An 18828-nucleotide genomic window follows, 5' to 3' on the forward strand; every position below is an offset into this window, starting at 1 on the left:
TCAGAAACACATGATCTTCTCTTTCAGGCAAAATAGCTTCACTCATTTACTGTGTCAAAATAAACTGCACTGCTTTTTATTTCTTTAACAATAATAACCTTATCAGGGGAATGCATGATCACAGGCTCTCTGTATCACAATATCAACCATAATCCACCTACTTTGACAGTGGGCGTTCCTTTCTCTGTCATTCTGAAAGCGTCGCGTGCACGCGTGCGCGTGAAGGCAGGACGACACCTCACAGGATTGGCGGAGGCGCACGGGCCGAGCTCCTCTGACGCACCCCATTGGCCAATGTTTGCGTCGCTCACTTTTTTTTTCGCAGAGTAGTAGTGACAGATGAGTGTGTTGAAAAAACAAAAACAATCCCATTGTGCGAGCAGCCATCTTGCGTCCACTCACACAAGGAGAGAGAGGGGATGTGAACAGAACGACCACAGACGTTTACCGAGGAGGATACTCGCCGAATAATACACCCCCCCATGTTGAGGACTCGCTTCTGAAACGTTGCCTTGTTGTCGTGGACGGGAACCATTTTCGCCTGTTGGGTCAAGTTAGGAATAGGAATACAGTCCTGAATCGAACCAGTCGGAGCGTAGAGCTAACATTAGCGCTGAGCAGGGCTAAACCGTGGTGGTTGGCGTCAGCGGTGCAGCTTGACAACGTTTCACTCGGGGACGACGACTGTCTGGACTCGGTACGAGGCGTGGAGGACTCGGGACGGGAGATCGCTGTTTGGGCCAGCAGCATTCTGCAGCGTTCTGGCCACGCCAGCATGTTCTGAACACAGCAGCCCCTCTCTCTGTGGCAGCCAGGCAGGGGCCTAACGGAGCTAGTTGAAAGCTCAGCTGCTCGCCTCGGTGTCAACTTTCCTTCGGCTTGACCATGAGTGAGTGACTGACTGGGGGAAAAGTGGAAGATTTGTCTAAATGGGAAAAGGAGTATTTGGATCAATTGCCGACGTGTGTTTTTACTACCAGGAACTGTGGTTCTAAACGTTCGGTCCGACTTATTATTACACATTTCTTTAATGTTTTTGAGAGTACAGTAATCTATGCAAATCGGTAAAAATGACAACGGGAATGCTGTCGACGTCCTTTCGGACAAGACTGTTTTGAAATGGGCTGCCCTCTTCACCTTTTTATTGTCAAATAAATACATGACATTGCATAACAGCCAATGGGCATTGCCTACTACTTTATTGATGGTCGGCCTATTCTGTTGTCTTTGATGTTTCGCCGACCTCAAACACCAATGCACATGAATTCCAGTTAGATGATTGTGTCAGCGCGACCTCTTTGCAAGCTCCATGTAGCTGGCCAGGCCCGTTGTTCCTGAACTGTGGTCCTGGGGTCTTTTTCCTTTGACAGTTTTGATGTGTTCCTGGCTGAACTGCGGTTCGTCGTTTTTCTGACACGCAAACTGTTGATGCCAAGCTGGACTCTGAAGTGGATGTTTTCACTCAGGCAAATCCTCGCCTGGCTCCATGTTGCAGCTATCACTCAACTGATCCACACTCGTCTATAAAAAAAAAAGAGACGCTTTGATAGGCTGGAGACGCTAATCCTCTGTAGTCTTCGCTTCGGGATTTAAAGGATTTTGTGATTTGATCGAAAATGGGATCAGCGACCAAACTGGCATTCAGCGTTTTCCTCATCTCCTGTTCCTCAGGTGAGTGTTGTGATTTTGAAAATCGTTTTTTCGCAGGGTATCGCATATCTAGATGGTGGGAGGGACACATGCATCTGATACAGTATAAATGCATGTGTACTGAAACAAATGCATGAATGTGAGAAGAGCTAAGGACATGGTATCCTTATGTTGCCTCGGGGTTCTTTGTCACTGCACGCCGGGGAGCGATCCAAGCAATGTTGTTGAAAATGAAGCAGCTCTTTCCCCTCTCAGCCTAGGGCGACCATTATAATGTGTAGGCCCACCTTTGAGAAAAGTTAAACATGCTCACTATATAACTGTACAATGTACTGTAGCTGAGCCTGTCCAGCCAAGTCCAGGGCCCGCTTATCCTGTGAATTATGGGCCTCTGTGCAGAAAACGGTCACTGTGTGCGTGCAGCAGTGGCGAGCAGGCAGTTGTATAATGCATAGAGTGCAATGATTAATGCATTGTGTGCTTTGCATGCAATGTCAGAACTCCTGCATATTTAATCAAACAGGTCCCACACTCAAATTCTTCATAATGCCTTGATGTAAGAGAAAAATAAATAAAATATATAATATACAAATAAAACAAATTTAAAATGCTATAATGGAATGTGTAAATCAAGGCTGACTCAAGTCCATGGGTGTAAAGATCAAAGCGCAAACAAGCAGTGCAACAGAAATTCAAAAGACAACACATCAGCTTCACCTGTGAGAAATAACTATGACTAATTACAGAGGCCTAGTTTAAAAAAAAGACTCAACTCCCAAATTATTTATAATTAGTCTTATAAAAGTGGATCATGAAACAGTCCACAGATGGGCTCTCAGTGATCAAGCTTTCTATCTATGACGGCCGGTCGGACAGACGCGTTTTGTGGACGGCACGGTCGATCTTGGCCAGATCTCACCACCCACTTTTGGAGGAATTTGTTTTTCTTCCTTCTGAGCGAAGATACAGGTCCCCCAGGCACACATGCTATAAATGTGCTTAATTAGCACTAAACCATGACTGCACTGCTCAGCAGCACTTTATTATAGCTACATTACCATTCCAACGGTTTGGTACTTTTTAATGAACAGATACATCTGTTGGTTGTTTGCTGTAACTGTGTTTTGCCTTCTACTGCAAATCAAATTTCCCCTCGGCAATAAAGAACTGAACTGAACTGAAAATGTGCCGTGCCATATCTGGCATGGACTTTGACCTGGATGGAGGTTGTCACATTCCTCACGCCAGTGCGGCTTGAACCCTGACCCTTGAACCCTGACCCTCGTGCTACGCGGGGAGCTCTTGGAGGCACCGTGTCGACAGGCACATTTGGCACAAACGATCCCCTTACAGTGGACTCTGGTCACCACATGGATTTTTGACCCTGTTGGCAAATCCCCACCCCTGCCTCAGGCAGTACTGTTGCTCATCTGCACCGCCTGAAGATTGACTGCCTGCCAGTATGGTATGTGCAGAGCCGTCACTGTCACAAACGTGGTGCTGCTAAGTGGCAGTTGTAGCATGAAAGTTAGAAGGTGTTTGATCAGCCCGTCCTCTGCAAAGGCTGTGGTGGTGTGCAGATGCCATGCTTGCCATTCTGCTTGCAAGTGAATAACAACACTCCCATCTCTTCAGTGTTATCGTCTGTTATTGACGGCTGCTTGTGTTCCTGGCAGTCACATTCTGACAGTTGACGTGTGTGTGTTACTGGATCACTTTGGCACAGGCTGTCTTACCTAATGGCTAGCTGAATAATAGGAGACCTGGCCGTTGTGGCCAAGGCCTCCTCCCTTCATTTCTTCATTGTTCTGAGTGGTTCTCTCAACGTGGCGTCCGGGGACCACCAGGGGTCCGCAGCAAATTAGTGAATTATTAAATTCCAGCATTATTTAATTTACAAGAAGTTAACACAATTAGAGAATGTAGATCATAGTTTCTTTGTTATCTCTCTACCTACAATACAGATAGTCCATGGAATTCTGGGCAAAATCATATCTAACAATAAACGCATTCTCAGATTTGGGTCCAAGCAACAAACTCTCATCAAATGGGGACTAAATTAGGGTCCTTGCTAAGAAAAGGGGCCTAAACATAGATAAGGAAGCACAGGAGCTATATCAAACTACAAATGTTTGATTCAGGGTACCTTGTGGGACTTGTTAAATCACAGTTTTTGAAAGCTGTAAGCAACAACAATCAACATAGTATTATTTCAATGGATGACGTCACTCATCATCCCTCTCATAGTTTTTTACAATGGGAATCCAGCTTACACACACACACACACACACACACACACACACACACACACACACACACACACACACACACACACACACACAGAGAGAGAGAGAACAGAGGTTGCACACAAGCTCAGTTTTCAGCACAGTTACAGTATCTGTGCAGTAACAAGTGCACTGAGGCTGGGAAGCACTACTATGGGTTTCTAGTAGATGTCTTCACATCATGAAGTGGAAAGGTAGGAGACTAGACCTATCACTGTGTCCTGAGAACTAGGGATGAAACAATAACCGCTTTGAATGATAACCGTGATACAATTTCTTACGATAACGGTACGCTTTGAGAAACATGGTAAATACTGTCCATCAATTAAAGTTGGCAACTGTCTCCCAGATGCAGATGCGCAGCCTTGGAGAAATGATTTCAGTGAGCGTATCAATCCTTTTTGGGTGTGAGTTTTCAGTATAAAACTTGGTGAAATGATTTCTGTGAGTGTCTTAGTACTTTTTGAACATTCTCACTGAGAATGTTCAAAAAGTACTAATACACTTTCTCAGCACATTTGAACAATACCGGCGTGATAATACTGATAACTGTGATGATAATGTGTTCGTCACTATAATCGTGATATGAAATTTTCATATCGTTTCATCTCTACTGAGAACTGTGGGGGCACTTAGCACTGGCTTTTTCACCTGCCTCAACCGTCTCCAATCTGAAGAGCGCTTAGGGCAAAACATGCACGCTATGTAACTGAAGACAGTGGCTCCCAAACTGAGGTCTGTGGTCCCCGGTTGGTCCTTCTGGGGTTTCCAGAGGGTCCCCAGCAAAATGCAGAACCGTTTAATTTCACACCAGAAATGAGCACAATGGGGAAACTGATAAAGATGCTTATTTTGATCATAGGTTTAACTGTATCTGCTGCTGTTCTCCACCTACACTAGAGACATTCTCTTCTCTGGGCAGAGAATAATGTAGCCTAATTTAATTTGTATGAAGTCATGTCTAACAACATCACTGATGATGTCACAGTGGGATCAGAGATTTATGACATCACTGATGATGTCACAGTGGGATTTATGACATCACGGATGATGTCACAGTAGGATTTATGACATCACTGATGATGTCACAGTGGGATTTATGACATGGATGATGTCACAGTGGGATTTATGACATCACTGATGATGTCACAGTGGGACAGACACACAGAGCCTGGGATTTATGACATCATGGATGATGTCACAGTGGGATTTATGACATCACTGATGATGTCACAGTGGGACAGACACTAGGGTTGTAGCGGTACTAGATTTCTATTTCGGTGCCGGTACCAATTTGTATTTCGATACTTTTCGATACTTTCGATACTTTTTGTAAAAAAAAAAGTGAAACTGTCAAATGTCAAGATTTGCCTTTATTTTAAGAGTTTGGGAACAATTACACCAATAAATGGGTGTGGCATTTAAATGCTGAACAAAACAAACCTTCTGAGCAGTGAGAATACCGGTAAGTAAAATAAAGTGATGCCAGTGAAAATAAAATGACCATGACTAGCCTATATAGCAGCAAAAACTCTGAGAAACACCAATAACAACATTCGCAAGTTCACAAGTTCGATCCAATTTAGCAGCCCTTTTCAGAATATATAGAAAACATTTAAATTATCCCACCACCCCCCAACTGAAAAACCTCTATCTCGCCCATCTTGATTTAGTATTGACCTTGACCTATCTGACCATTGTATATTTAACACTACAATCTCTTTTTCACCATAACTTACTTAACCGACCCCCCCTTTTTTAAATGGGTGTGGCATTTAAATGCTGAACAAAACAAACCTTTTGAGCAGTGAGAATACCGGGTAAGTAAAATAAAGTAATGCCAGTGAAAATAAAATGACCATAAAACACTAGCCTATAGCAGCAAAAACTCAGAGAAACACCAATAACAACAATAAATAAATAATTGGTGGCATTTAAATCCTGTCTAACTTTTACTTGTCAAATAAGTACACACTCAGTAACATAACACAAATCTTTTGAACAGTGGGAAATGGTAATAAGTAAAATAAATAAAATAAATAATAATATAATAAAACACTATAGCAGCAGAAACATAAATCTTTTTTTCTTCAACAAGCAGCATAACTGGCTTCATATTCCCATTCTGTCCCCCAGCCTACTCAGCCTAAACCCTAGTTCTCCTGTTGCTATGTTTGGAGTGCTGCCAGCCGAGCCACCTCTGTCCATATAATTTTGGGGGGATTTTGTGGCATTTTTAATTCTACTGGCAAGGCGGTTAATTCTTGAATCTTGAATTGGGAGGCTCCCAAAGTTCCCACTCATTCTCGTTGGGTTGGGGATGTGCTGCATATTATGCAGCTGGATAAAATCAAGCCTACCCTACAAGGCTCCCTACCAAAGTTCGATCCAATTTGGCAGCCCTTTACAGAATATATAGAAAACATTTAAATTATCCCACCACCCCCCAACTGAAAAACCTCTATCTCTAACCTCAATAAGTAAAATAAATAAAATAAATAATAATATAATAAAACACTATAGCAGCAGAAACTCAAATCTTTTTTTCTTCAACAAGCAGCATAACTGGCTTCATATTCCCATTCTGTCCCCCAGCCTAAACCCTAGTTCTCCTGTTGCTATGTTTGGAGTGCTGCCAGCCGAGCCACCTCTGTCCATATACCCTACCCTACAAGGCTCCCTACCAAAGTTCGATCCAATTTAGCAGCCCTTTTCAGAATATATAGAAAACATTTAAATTATCCCACCACCCCCCAACTGAAAAACCTCTATCTCACCCATCTTGATTTAGTATTGACCTTGACCTATCTGACCATTGTATATTTAACACTACACCATATTGACCTTGACCTATCTGACCATTGTATATTTAACACTACACCAGCATAACTGGCTTCATATTCCCATTCTGTCCCCCAGCCTACTCAGCCTAAACCCTAGTTTTTCTATGGGTGGTAGACAGACTCACTGTTTGGCTGACTCTGTTTACTCACTCAGTCCCTCCCATCCCAATGTTTTCTTCAGGTTCCTAGCCAAGAAAACGAGGGTGTCAACATGTTCCTCGGTCAGTCTGGATCTTGTTGGACTGCAGATATTCCCAGAAGTACTGAAAACACGTTCAGATGCACAGCTTGATGCTGGAATACAGAGATATTGTCTAGCAAACTGAGCTAAGATGGGCAGGTCTGTCTGGTGTTGCTTCCACCATGCCAGGGGATCCTCTGCAGGGCTGATGTCTCTAGATTGTTTATACTCAGTAATCTCAACTTCCAGTTTAGCACTTCTTGTCATGGTTGGGGCTGTGGCACCATTGTCTCTTGTATCTGCCCCCTTCTTTTCTGAAGTGATAGTGCAGAGCAAACTCTTAAGGTCACTTTTCTTCTTCTTTGGTGCAGAAGCTGCTTCTGTGTCATCATCTTCTGGTGGCTCCTGTCTGACTCTGGCCAGATCGACTGTGTCAAGCTCAACCTGTAGGCAAAGTTTCCTCTCAACCTCTGTTTCCATAGTAACAAACATAGTTTTAAACCTTGGATCTAGGAATGTGGCGATGTTAAGCGTCATCATCAGATTGCCCTCATCATATCTCTTTTCAAGGTCTGCTTTACAATTGTGCTTCATTTCCTGTGCCAGTGGACTGTCACCTCCCTCATCTTCCAGGCAGGCTCTTATCTTCCATAGAAGTGGCAGGACTGACGAAAGAGTGGCCTCTTTCTCACCACTTAGGGCATCTGTGAACTCACTGAGTGGAGCCAAGACATCCCTGACTGTTTCCAGAGTTGTCATGTCCGAGTCTCTGGGCATCAGGTGCCACTTTTTCCTGTCGTCAGCCAGAACGGCAGAGACGGCCTGCTGCTGCTCACAAAATCGTGCCACCATATCATAGGTGGAACCCCACCTGGTTGGCTCATCGTGTATCAGTTTATGTTGTGGCAGCTTTAAAGAGGTCTGTTTTTCTTTCAGCATTCGGCTCATCTTATTGGACCTGGAGAAGCCAGAGATGGTCTTCCGGAGTCGGGACAGGCAGCTTGCTACACGGTCTATCGCTATGGCTTTCTTGACAGCCAAATCCAGGTTGTGGCCAAAGCAGGGTATCCAGGTATAATCAGCAAATGCCTTGATGTTATTAGAGGCATTATCTGTTGTGATACCAGACATTTTGGTCATATCCAGCCCCCATGTCTCTGTGACCATTTCTTCCAGGGCTTCCTTCAGACAGTCACCTGTAAATATGTAAATAATATGTAAATAGTAAATATGTTTTTAATTCAATTGTACAGTGTATTGAGACACTTCGGTGTGATTTGCATTTAAATTACAATAAACTTGAAACTCACCTGTGTGCTCAGAGTGCAATGAAGAGCATCCTAGACACCAAGACTCCAATTTCCAGGCTTCTGTGATGTGCTGGAGTGTTACTGCCATGTATGCACTTGCAGTTCTGCTCGTCCAGATGTCCGTAGTGCAGGCGAAGTATGGGTTTGCTGCCAGCTGTGCACTGATCATCGATCTGGTCTCCTCATATATCTTGGGAATTTCATTGTACATGAAAAAATGCCTTGAAGGGAGGTCATACCTCTTGTCAAACTCATGAAGAAGGTGTCTGAGCCCAGCTTTCTCTACTGAATATAAAGCCACTTGATCCACACAGATATATTCAGCAACCGCCCTGTTTAGCCTTTTTGCATCACTGCTCTTCTTTGGGTACTTGGTCTGGGACAGAAAAACATCCGGGAGTAGCCTCTGGTCGGGTGGTGGTGTCGCTCTCGCACTAGACTTCTGTAATTGGGGGAAGGGGGTGTACAGAACTTTAGTTAACATAGCCATTTTAATTTCAATGCCATAGCTTTTTAAAACTTGTTCTCATTGTTCCTTGAAACTATGTATAACATATTAATGGTCATAACTAGAAAAATACACGAGACTCATTCATCTTATTATTATCATATTACGCGTTTCATACATGATTTATTTTATGTAGCTATGGAACATTAAATGACATGGGCTAATGTCTCTGGGGTTATATTATTATATTATATATATTTTGGCCATGCCAGTAGATGGCGATCTACACCATGTTTTGTACAGACTGAGTTCATATAGCCAGCCAAACAGTGTTTGTGCTCCCTAAACCCTCAAGCCCTGGAGACTGTGGTTGACTTCACTGGCATCAGTCAGTTGATTTATGTGGAGTGGGTAGGGTAGGCTTAAGCCCATGGCACACCAATCAAACATTCTCCAACAAACACGAACAATCACCAACAGACAGTTGTCTGTGAATGTTGGCAGATGTTGGAGATTGTTTGAAGCATGGCACACCAAACAAACAAATTCAGCACTACTGTTTCTAACTTCAGTGAGAAGGTCTATTCAGGCAGTATTACTCACTGTTTACATCTAACGTTATGTAGGCTAATTTCACGCATACTTCAGTCAGGGTTATCGACAGTCCATATTATTGCCTCTGCACGTTTCCCGACGCTACAGTGAGCGCTCGTTAACTAACGTTACTGCAGAGTCCGCTGTAACGTTAGTACAGCGGAGTCCGCTGTAACGTTAGTTAACGTTAGTTAACGAGCGCATTAACGAGCGCATTTTCTCACTGTAGCGTCGGGAAACGTGCAGAGGCAATAATATGGACTGTCGATAACCCTGACTGAAGTATGCGTGAAAGTAGCCTACATAACGTTAGATGTAAACTGTGAAAGGCCACAGCTGCTGCTACTAACTGGGCTGGGAGAGGCCTTTGTGTTTCTTTGTGAGTTAACAGTTACTATAACATTAGTTGAACAGTTCTCACCTCTTGTTCTTTCTTGAAGGCTTGGAAAATGTCCGGGTGCTTGTCCTTCAAATGTTTTGAGAGGTTTGAAGTGTTTCCTCCCTTGGCGAGATACACTTTGAAGCATCTTTTGCACTGTGGTGCGTCTGGGTGAAGAGGTAGGCCGTTTTCGTTGGCTTTGAAGCCAAAGTATTTCCAGATGGAAGACCTGGCTCCAACTTTCTCAATCAATTGAGGATTTTCAGGGGCAGCTGCCATAGTAGCTAGCTTTGCTAGTTTGCTTTGAATGTGCGCGGGTCTGCTCAGTGCAGTGCTCAGCTGCTTTTTTCCTCACCGCTTGACATGTGGATATGACGTCACTCACTCCGCGACTCTGGCGCATTTCTTAAAGAGACAGGCTCATATTGACCATTATCAGTCATAGCAGCGGTCGGAAAAGTACCGTTCTTTTTAAATCTTAGTATAGAACCGTTTCTACAGCAATAGTACCGCGGTTCGGGGGTAGTACCGGTAGTACCTACATCCCTAACAGACACACACAGCCCGGTGGGAGAGACACACAGAGCCCGAGCTTCCATTTATGGTGGGCATGTCGAATTTCAGTTACATTGTGACAATTGGTGTCATGTATGTCCGTTCAATTAAAACCCTCAATGATTAGCCTACACCCTACAGTCTGCAAACAGCTGGGGAAAAAAAGCCTTGGCAGTGTTTTTCCATGCTTCAAGACCAGAGAAAAAAAGGCTCTGTCAGGGTCCAGCTGGTCCTGGATCAGTCCCAGCTGGACAAGCTAGATCCAGCGGCTACCGTCAACCCCAGTGGTGCTCTGCTCACCACTGGGGTTGACGGCCCAGCAGGAGACCATTAGTGGTGAACGACACCACTTCTGTCACAAGTGCCCTAAAACATATTTTTATGATGTGGTGGAGGGGAGGATAATGCACACGCGTTCAGACTGGGGCGATCTTCGCAAATTCGCACAACGAAATTACATACAAAGTCAAGTAGATGTGATTTCGCCCCCCGCGCGGCGTGAATGAGGCGAATGACGTGAATTTTCACGGTGCACATGATGCGATTTTCGCCTCATCGCCCATTCGTTTGCGTTGAAAATTTCCAACTCGAGTGAATAATTAGTGTGAATGAAGCTTTTTTCCGCCTTGGTGTCGAATGCACGCTAAGACACAAAATCTCACTTCATGTGGAATCACACACCATCCACGCTGAAAGCTGCTGTGAAACAGCCTGATGATGTATTTTGTTGAAGCACTCTGTTATGAGGGATTAATGGTGACTGATGCATTTCTATATGATATATTGTCTCCCCAGCAGAAAAGCACATTTTCTTATTTACATTTGGCAACAGAATGCGTTTGTCACTACAAGAGCGTTGGAGTCTTTCCCTGTTAGGGCAGGTCAGACTAAACGCTTTGCCATCTGCTCAGGAGGCTGTTCACACAGGCCAGGGCACCAAGATGGCCATCGCACTTGAAGATGAGGGATCACACACAGTTCCCAAATCTGCCATTTAAAAATGTTTGCGTATTCATACTGTAGATTTAATTACAAAAAATAGGTGTTGTTTCTTGCACCATGAAGCTATACTGTAGTTTACATTTACATAATTTATTTTTATTTTGAAGTGACACCATTGCAAGAATAACTATCGGGTATTCATGAAAATTCTTTCACTTCATTTGTAATTGCATACTTACGTATGTGGACCGATCCAGGCATGCTGCCATTTTATACTATTCTATGACATTTAGTTAGGAATCTTGCTGATGCAAAGTATCTGTGTGAGTGGGAGCTGTTAACTTGTGACTTATCTTCCGGTTCGTTCATTATCTTTCTCTTCCCGCTGTATCTGAACTCGCTTGACATGACAGGAGCCCGACCAGACTTGCCTGACAAAATCAAACGTGTTTGAAAAAAATGGTATCAGACCAAACGACCAGTCAGCAGTCCCCGCCCCCCTCTCCCTCTCCCTTTGAAGTGATGCACTGTAGACATATTGTCAGCCTATGTCCTTAAAGATGACATGAAGCGGCTCTCAGAGAGACAAACATTGCTCTCACTGAAACAGTGCAGAGAGGCGGGACATAGTGTGTGGATGATTTCATTTGACTGTTCTGGGGACTGGAGTTGATGTTGGCCAATCCTGGCGCTTGTATGGCGTGTTCTGCCCACAAATGGAGTGTGGGATTCAGCGTGTTCTGCCCCTACGTGAGTGGGATCCGCATAGAACTGGGCAGCTGGCTGCCTCCGTGCGGACGACCGTTTCCAAGCCGAGGCAAGAGTGCTGCCTGCTGGCTTGGAGCGTCGACTAGCCGTGGTAAAGAGCCGCGGGAAACACGATATTCCTGGAATGCGAGTTTAACGAACCAGTTACATGTCCTTTGCATTCTACATTAAATGAAGACATTACCGTTAGTTTTATTTTGTATGTTACATACTTATTGGCCAAATATATTAACATTTATGGGCTAGAAAAGTCTGCCCATGTAGGCACTAGGCAGCCATCTTGCCTGCTCAGAATTTTCTTCTCGCAATGAAGATTGATTGACAGCTGTCATGTTGTGATATGATTGGTTGAAATGGGGTAGAAATTTGAAATACTGAATGACGTCAGTATACTGTAGATCGTTATGAATGAAATCCTGAAAAATGAACTTTTGATGTACATTTTTTTGAAACTATTTATTTTTTTATTTTTGTGTTTTCCTTGGCATAGATTATTAAATATGTGCACTGAATGAATACCCAGCGATGTGATCTAAAATAGAAAAAAGTAATTTTTCATTTCAGCTCGACTTAGTAAGGTATAAGCTACAGGATCTACTGTTAACCATTTATTTTTTTAGCAGTGGTGGTTGGAGGCTTGGTTATATCAGTCCTAGTAATAGTTATAGGTTTGATTTGAAAAGTGTAGTTCTTTGGGTAGTTAAGTTAATCATGATGGTGTAAATTGTAAGCATTGGGGCTATATGTGTTTTGTTTTGGCGAAATGATAATTTTCAGTGTTACAGAAGTTCAACCAATCATAGTGGTCATTTCCTTTCTCAATTTTACTAAAAGGCAGTAATATAACATGTTTTAGTGTTTAATTGTTAAAACAGGAGGGACAAAAAAAATCACATCACATGACCAGGAAATCTTGTTTGCACTCCTTTTTCCATGGACCAATAAAAAATAATAATCTGTTAACCTCCAGGGCACATTTGTTGCAGCAAATTCCAAAACAGAATTCCATTCTGGGCCAAAAATGGAAACTCAAAGGAATTTGCATGGTGTTGCCAATACTATGCAATAGACTTAGATGGTTTACAGATGCAACACTGGGAGCCAGACCCCATCAACCAAGAAATGAGCCAAAACCAGCTACAACCAGAAATGGTTGTGGTATTCTGAAGAGCCATGAGCGGCTGCTTTCCCCCCATACAAAATCCATTTTCACTCGTTGGGCCCCCTTGCTGCTTCTCATGTACATTTTCTTACCAAATTCTACAACAAAAGAGCACAATCCTTCACTCCTACCCTCTGAATTTTAAGCAGTCTCTCTATGACTACAATTATCACATTACCCGTAGTGGTTTCTTACAAGGAGCACCCTCACAAGAGCACAATTACAATGTGCTCATTACTGAGTGTTCTTTTGGTCAAATAAGGCAATCACTGGTGTCCTTCATGAGGATGTTCTAGTATCCTGAACGCACAAGTTGCCTAATATGGAACGATCAAAGGGCAAATCAGCCAGAGACATGATAGCCTTAGAAACATGGCTTTTGATCTACTGTATCGATTAGACCAGGGAGTTCCCCAAGCCCCGGCAGCCGGCTATTTCTCCGCCTACTGGCCTCTGGCCTACCGGTTACTTTATACACTGTAAAAAAAAAAAAAAAAAAGATTTGGTCAACATCTTTTTGTGGCGGTCAAAATCCTTTTGTGGCGGTGCGCCACAAATTCCTTTATGTATGGGAAACACTATTAGTATTTTCTTTGTTCTTAAAAATATACATTGCCTGTTTGTGTTTTGCAATATGGATGTTTTATTTATAATTCAATTGAGCAATTGAGCAATAAGAATGTTTATTTGTATTATTTCAATTGTCACACTCATGGATACATATTTGAGGTTTGTTCATTAATTGGGAAAAGGACCACTGGAACAAACGCTGCGAACATGAGCCGGCTACTTTTTCAATCTGACTGGCTACTCAAAAGTTTGGGGAACTCTCTGTTAGACCCAATCACAATGTGCTTTACAATAACCTACATACAATTTCATGGAGCGGAGAAAACGGGCGGGGAACAACTGAGATAAAGAGAAAATGGTTAAGTCTAAAACACATGTTTGATGCTTTCATATCTGATTAATTAGTAACAATGTTTTCATTGACGTTAGTTTGGAGACCTAATGTACCTGTTGTTGAGACACAGAATAAAGAAAATACAAGCTCGAGTGTCGAGTTCACCCAAATCTAGCAGCTAGTCTGAACCGGCGGTGAGATGTCACTGTTGGGGAGATTATTTGGTTGATCCACACAGTACATAAAATAAGCACAACCAAACGTCAGATAGGTCAGACCACCGTGTTTAACTAGGTATATACATCTTTAATGTTACAGTTATGGCTGAAAATGACAACACAAATGACAAAATAAATAAGTTTGTGATATCTCCACAATTCAAATCAATCGGCAGCTTTCTTACCCGGACGTGGCTTTTGTTGTTAACACAACGTCGGGGTGATTCGGTCTATATTAGGACAGATCTTTCTCTCCCATCCATCTTTCCTCAGCCACCCTTGCCAGGTGTAAGTGGATGTGCATCATCATGTCATTGACTGAAAGATCTCTCCACTGCTCCACACAGCCAAATAGAATCCTACCTGCCTCTACTGCTCCACACAGCCACATAGAATCCTACCTGCCTCTACTGCTCCACACAGCCACATAGAATCCTACCTGCCTCTACTGCTCCACACAGCCACATAGAATCCTACCTGCCTCTACTGCTCCACACAGCCACATAGAATCCTACCTGCCTCTACTGCTCCACACAGCCAAATAGAATCCTACCTGCCTCTACTGCTTCACACAGCCAAATAGAATCCTACCTGCCTCCACATGATTCATGAATGGCCCTGTAATGGACCCTACCTGCCTCTACCTGCCTCCACATGATTCATGAATGGCCCTGTGATGGACCCTACCTGCCTCCACATGATTCATGAATGGCCCTACCTGCCTCCACATGATTCATGAATGGCCCTACCTGCCTACCTGCCTCCACATGATTCATGAATGGCCCTACCTGCCTCCACATGATTCATGAATGGCCCTACTTGCCTCCACATGATTCATGAATGGCCCAACCTGCCTCTACCTGCCTCCACATGATTCATGAATGGCCCTACCTGCCTCTACCTGCCTCCACATGATTCATGAATGGCCCTACCTGCCTCTACCTCCCTCCACATGATTCATGAATGGCCCTACCTGCCTCCACAATTCATGAATGGCCCTACCTGCCTCTACATAATTCATGAATGGCCCTACCTGCCTCCACATGATTCATGAATGGCCCTGTGATGGACCCTACCTGCCTTTACCTGCCTCCACATGATTCATGAATGGCCCTACCTGCCTCCACATGATTCATGAATGGCCCTACCTGCCTCCACATGATTCATGAATGGCCCTACCTGCCTCCACATGATTCATGAATGGCCCTGTGATGGACCCTACCTGCCTCCACATGATTCATGAATGGCCCTACCTGCCTCCACATGATTCATGAATGGCCCTACCTGCCTCCACATGATTCATGAATGTGTGTAGTGTGTAGACTCAAGGTGGTCCCGCTACCCTCATCTGTCACATAATGGGTTGTGTTGTGCAAAAGTGCCGCTTGACCGCCAGTAGACCTTAGCATCCTGTCGACAGATCCGCCCGCCGTCCCTCCTTCTAGCACGCCAAAGAGTTGCCATAACAAATAGCCCGGGCCTCGCAGCACTTCCTATTGGTCTGTTTGTTGTTTTCTTTGATCGTTATCAGGCTTCTGGAGAATGTGCTCTGAACAACACTCGCTCAATATGATCAGCTCTGACTTACGCAAGTTAAGAGATATTCAGTTTACCACAACTTATTATTTACAAGACGTTTTACTCCCTAAAATACCTTTCATAAACCTATGAATGCATTGGCCTTAAGTTGTGTTGTAGCTTTGGTTGCTCCCAGTCTTGACGTTTTTGTCTTCTGTTTTGCAGCACAGAGGTGGATTTCAACAACCAAGATAGTGTTGCAGGTCTTAGCACCATGATTGCATAAATTATTTATGGCAAGCGGTCAGAGCTGACTTTGCTCACTGTTAAAGGCAGCTTTCCATCTGGTTTCCTGCATGCTGTGCTTGTTCACTGGTCATCTAGTTTAGGCAGAGCTTAGGCCTGATGGTAGTATGGTCATCTGCAGTAGTTTAGGCAGAGCTTAGGCCTGATGGTAGTATGGTCATGTGCCGTAGCTTAAGCAGAGCTTAGACCTGATGGTAGTATGGTCATGTGCCGTAGTTTAGGCAGAGCTTAGGCCTGATGGTAGTATGGTCATGTGCCGTAGCTTAGGCAGAGCTTAGGCCTGATGGTAGTATGGTCATGTGCCGTAGTTTAGGCAGAGCTCAGGCCTGATGGTAGTATGGTCATGTGCCGTAGTTTAGGCAGAGCTTAGGCCTGATGGTAGTATGGTCATGTGCCGTAGTTTAGGCAGAGCTCAGGCCTGATGGTAGTATGGTCATGTGCCGTAGTTTAGGCAGAGCTTAGGCCTGATGGTAGTATGGTCATGTGCAGTAGTTTAGGCAGAGCTTAGACCTGATGGTAGTATGGTCATGTGCCGTAGCTTAGGCAGAGCTTAGGCCTGATGGTAGTATGGTCATGTGCCGTAGTTTAGGCAGAGCTTAGGCCTGATGGTAGTATGGTCATGTGCCGTAGTTTAGGCAGAGCTTAGGCCTGATGGTAGTATGGTCATCTGCAGTAGTTTAGTCAGAGCTTAGGCCTGATGGTAGTATGGTCATCTGCAGTAGTTTAGTCAGAGCTTAGGCCTGATGGTAGTATGGTCATCTGCAGTAGTTTAGTCAGAGCTTAGGCCTGATGGTAGTATGGTCATGTGCCGTAGTTTAGGCAGAGCTTAGGCCTGATGGTAGTATGGTCATGTGCCGTAGTTTAGGCAGAGCTTAGGCCTGATGGTAGTATGGTCATCTGCAGTAGTTTAGTCAGAGCTTAGGCCTGATGGTAGTATGGTCATGTGCCGTAGTTTAGGCAGAGCTTAGGCCTGATGGTAGTATGGTCATGTGCCGTAGCTTAGTCAGAGCTTAGGCCTGATGGTAGTATGGTCATCTGCAGTAGTTTAGTCAGAGCTTAGGCCTGATGGTAGTATGGTCATGTGCCGTAGTTTAGGCAGAGCTTAGGCCTGATGGTAGTATGGTCATGTGCCGTAGCTTAGGCAGAGCTTAGACCTGATGGTAGTATGGTCATGTGCCGTAGTTTAGGCAGAGCGTAGGCCTGATGGTAGTATGGTCATGTGCCGTAGCTTAGGCAGAGCTTAGACCTGATGGTAGTATGGTCATGTGCCGTAGCTTAGGCAGAGCTTAGACCTGATGGTAGTATGGTCATGTGCCGTAGCTTAGGCAGAGCTTAGGCCTGATGGTAGTATGGTCATGTGCCGTAGTTTAGGCAGAGCTTAGGTCTGATGGTAGTATGGTCATGTGCCGTAGCTTAGGCAGAGCTTAGGCCTGATGGTAGTATGGAATTTTAAACAGCAACTCTATTATCAAGCCCCTCCTGCCATCTGTCTTGGCTGCGACCAAACGTGCCACATACAGTTGAATGCACATGGAATCACTTGGTGGATTGGAGAGAAGGTTTGATTGGAGATTTTGCTCCAACCAAAACAGTGAAGCTTTCTAGAGGAGGAGAGCATTTAACCAACCAGACCTGCAGACATCTGAATGATTGTAATTGGAGCAGAAACATAATCCAGGTAGTAGTAGGCCTATTCATATTTGGAATCAGTAGTCTTCAACAATGCAAAGCCATGAAGACAACACCATATAATGCGAGGGAAATTCAGTCACATAATGTAATGAACACACACACACACACGCACACACACGTCACACGCACACACACACACACACACACACACACACACACACACACACACACACACACACACTACTTCGTCCCCTTGACAGGCTGGATCCAGCCACAGAAGTGGATGCAGTGACACAGTTGCTGGAGCCAAACTGTCGCTCTGTAACCAACAACAGGCTCCTTCTTGAGCGTGTGCAGTAATGTGCACTGGTCACACAGAAAGTGTGAGCTTATTCACTCTGTAAAGACGGCTGAACGGAGGGATGAGGTCACAGCTCCTAATCCCAGCTGGAATGTCCAGCAGCTCCAGTTATCCTGCTTCATCACCTCCCCTGCCCCAACAATGATCTGGAGGAAGACGGCCATGTTTGACCCAGAAAGGGCTTTTCTCACAGGTGTTTTCAGCCCAGGCCAGTCTCTACAGGCTCTGCAAGTCTTGGATACAGGAGCCGGACAAGACTTGGCCCAAACAGACTGAAATGCCATAACCTACTGCTTTACATGCATGATGATGACATTACAAACTAGGGATGCAACTTTTAATCCGTTTCCTGATGATCAATTAACGATTAATCGTTATGTAAAAAAAACGAGTTGACATAGAAAATACAAAATGCAGTTTTTTTTTTACAGAGTTTGTTGTATTTCCTTTATTGTATTACAATGTTTACAAAATGATACCGTTGTCTTTTTTGATGTAATTCTCCTACACTGGACTTTTTGCCTGCTCGCCTGGCTTTCCTCTGCATAAGCATTGTAAGTTACATTGCGCCCTTGTGGTGGTAAATCATTTCAGCAAAATAAAAAAACAAAAAGCACATAGCCTGCATTGTCGAGTAATCAGTTAATATGTTTGATCGAGCAACTTCTTAACAATCCATAATCGATCAATCAACATCCCTAATTACAACCTTACTATAGTCAATATTGTACTTAGCCTAGACCTGTTATTGAACAGGCCATGGCCTGATTGC

General features: G+C 44.0%; 1 protein-coding gene across 3 annotated transcripts in view; it reads left to right on the forward strand.

The window, feature by feature from the left end:
- Nucleotides 1-1616: 1616 nt before the first annotated feature.
- The window catches only part of acvr2aa (activin A receptor type 2Aa), a gene marked incomplete at both ends in the record, with an annotated part of 80440 nt that continues 63228 nt past the window's right edge, over nt 1617-18828 (forward strand). For all 3 annotated transcript variants that reach the window (XM_083638545.1, XM_083638546.1, XM_083638547.1), the window contains one exon: nt 1617-1671. In XM_083638545.1, the coding sequence (XP_083494671.1) occupies nt 1617-1671 (55 nt within the window). The remainder of the gene's footprint in view (nt 1672-18828) is intronic.

This window comes from Poromitra crassiceps (assembly GCF_964638095.1).
Source record: "Poromitra crassiceps genome assembly, chromosome: 6".
NCBI classification, from domain to species: domain Eukaryota; kingdom Metazoa; phylum Chordata; class Actinopteri; order Beryciformes; family Melamphaidae; genus Poromitra; species Poromitra crassiceps.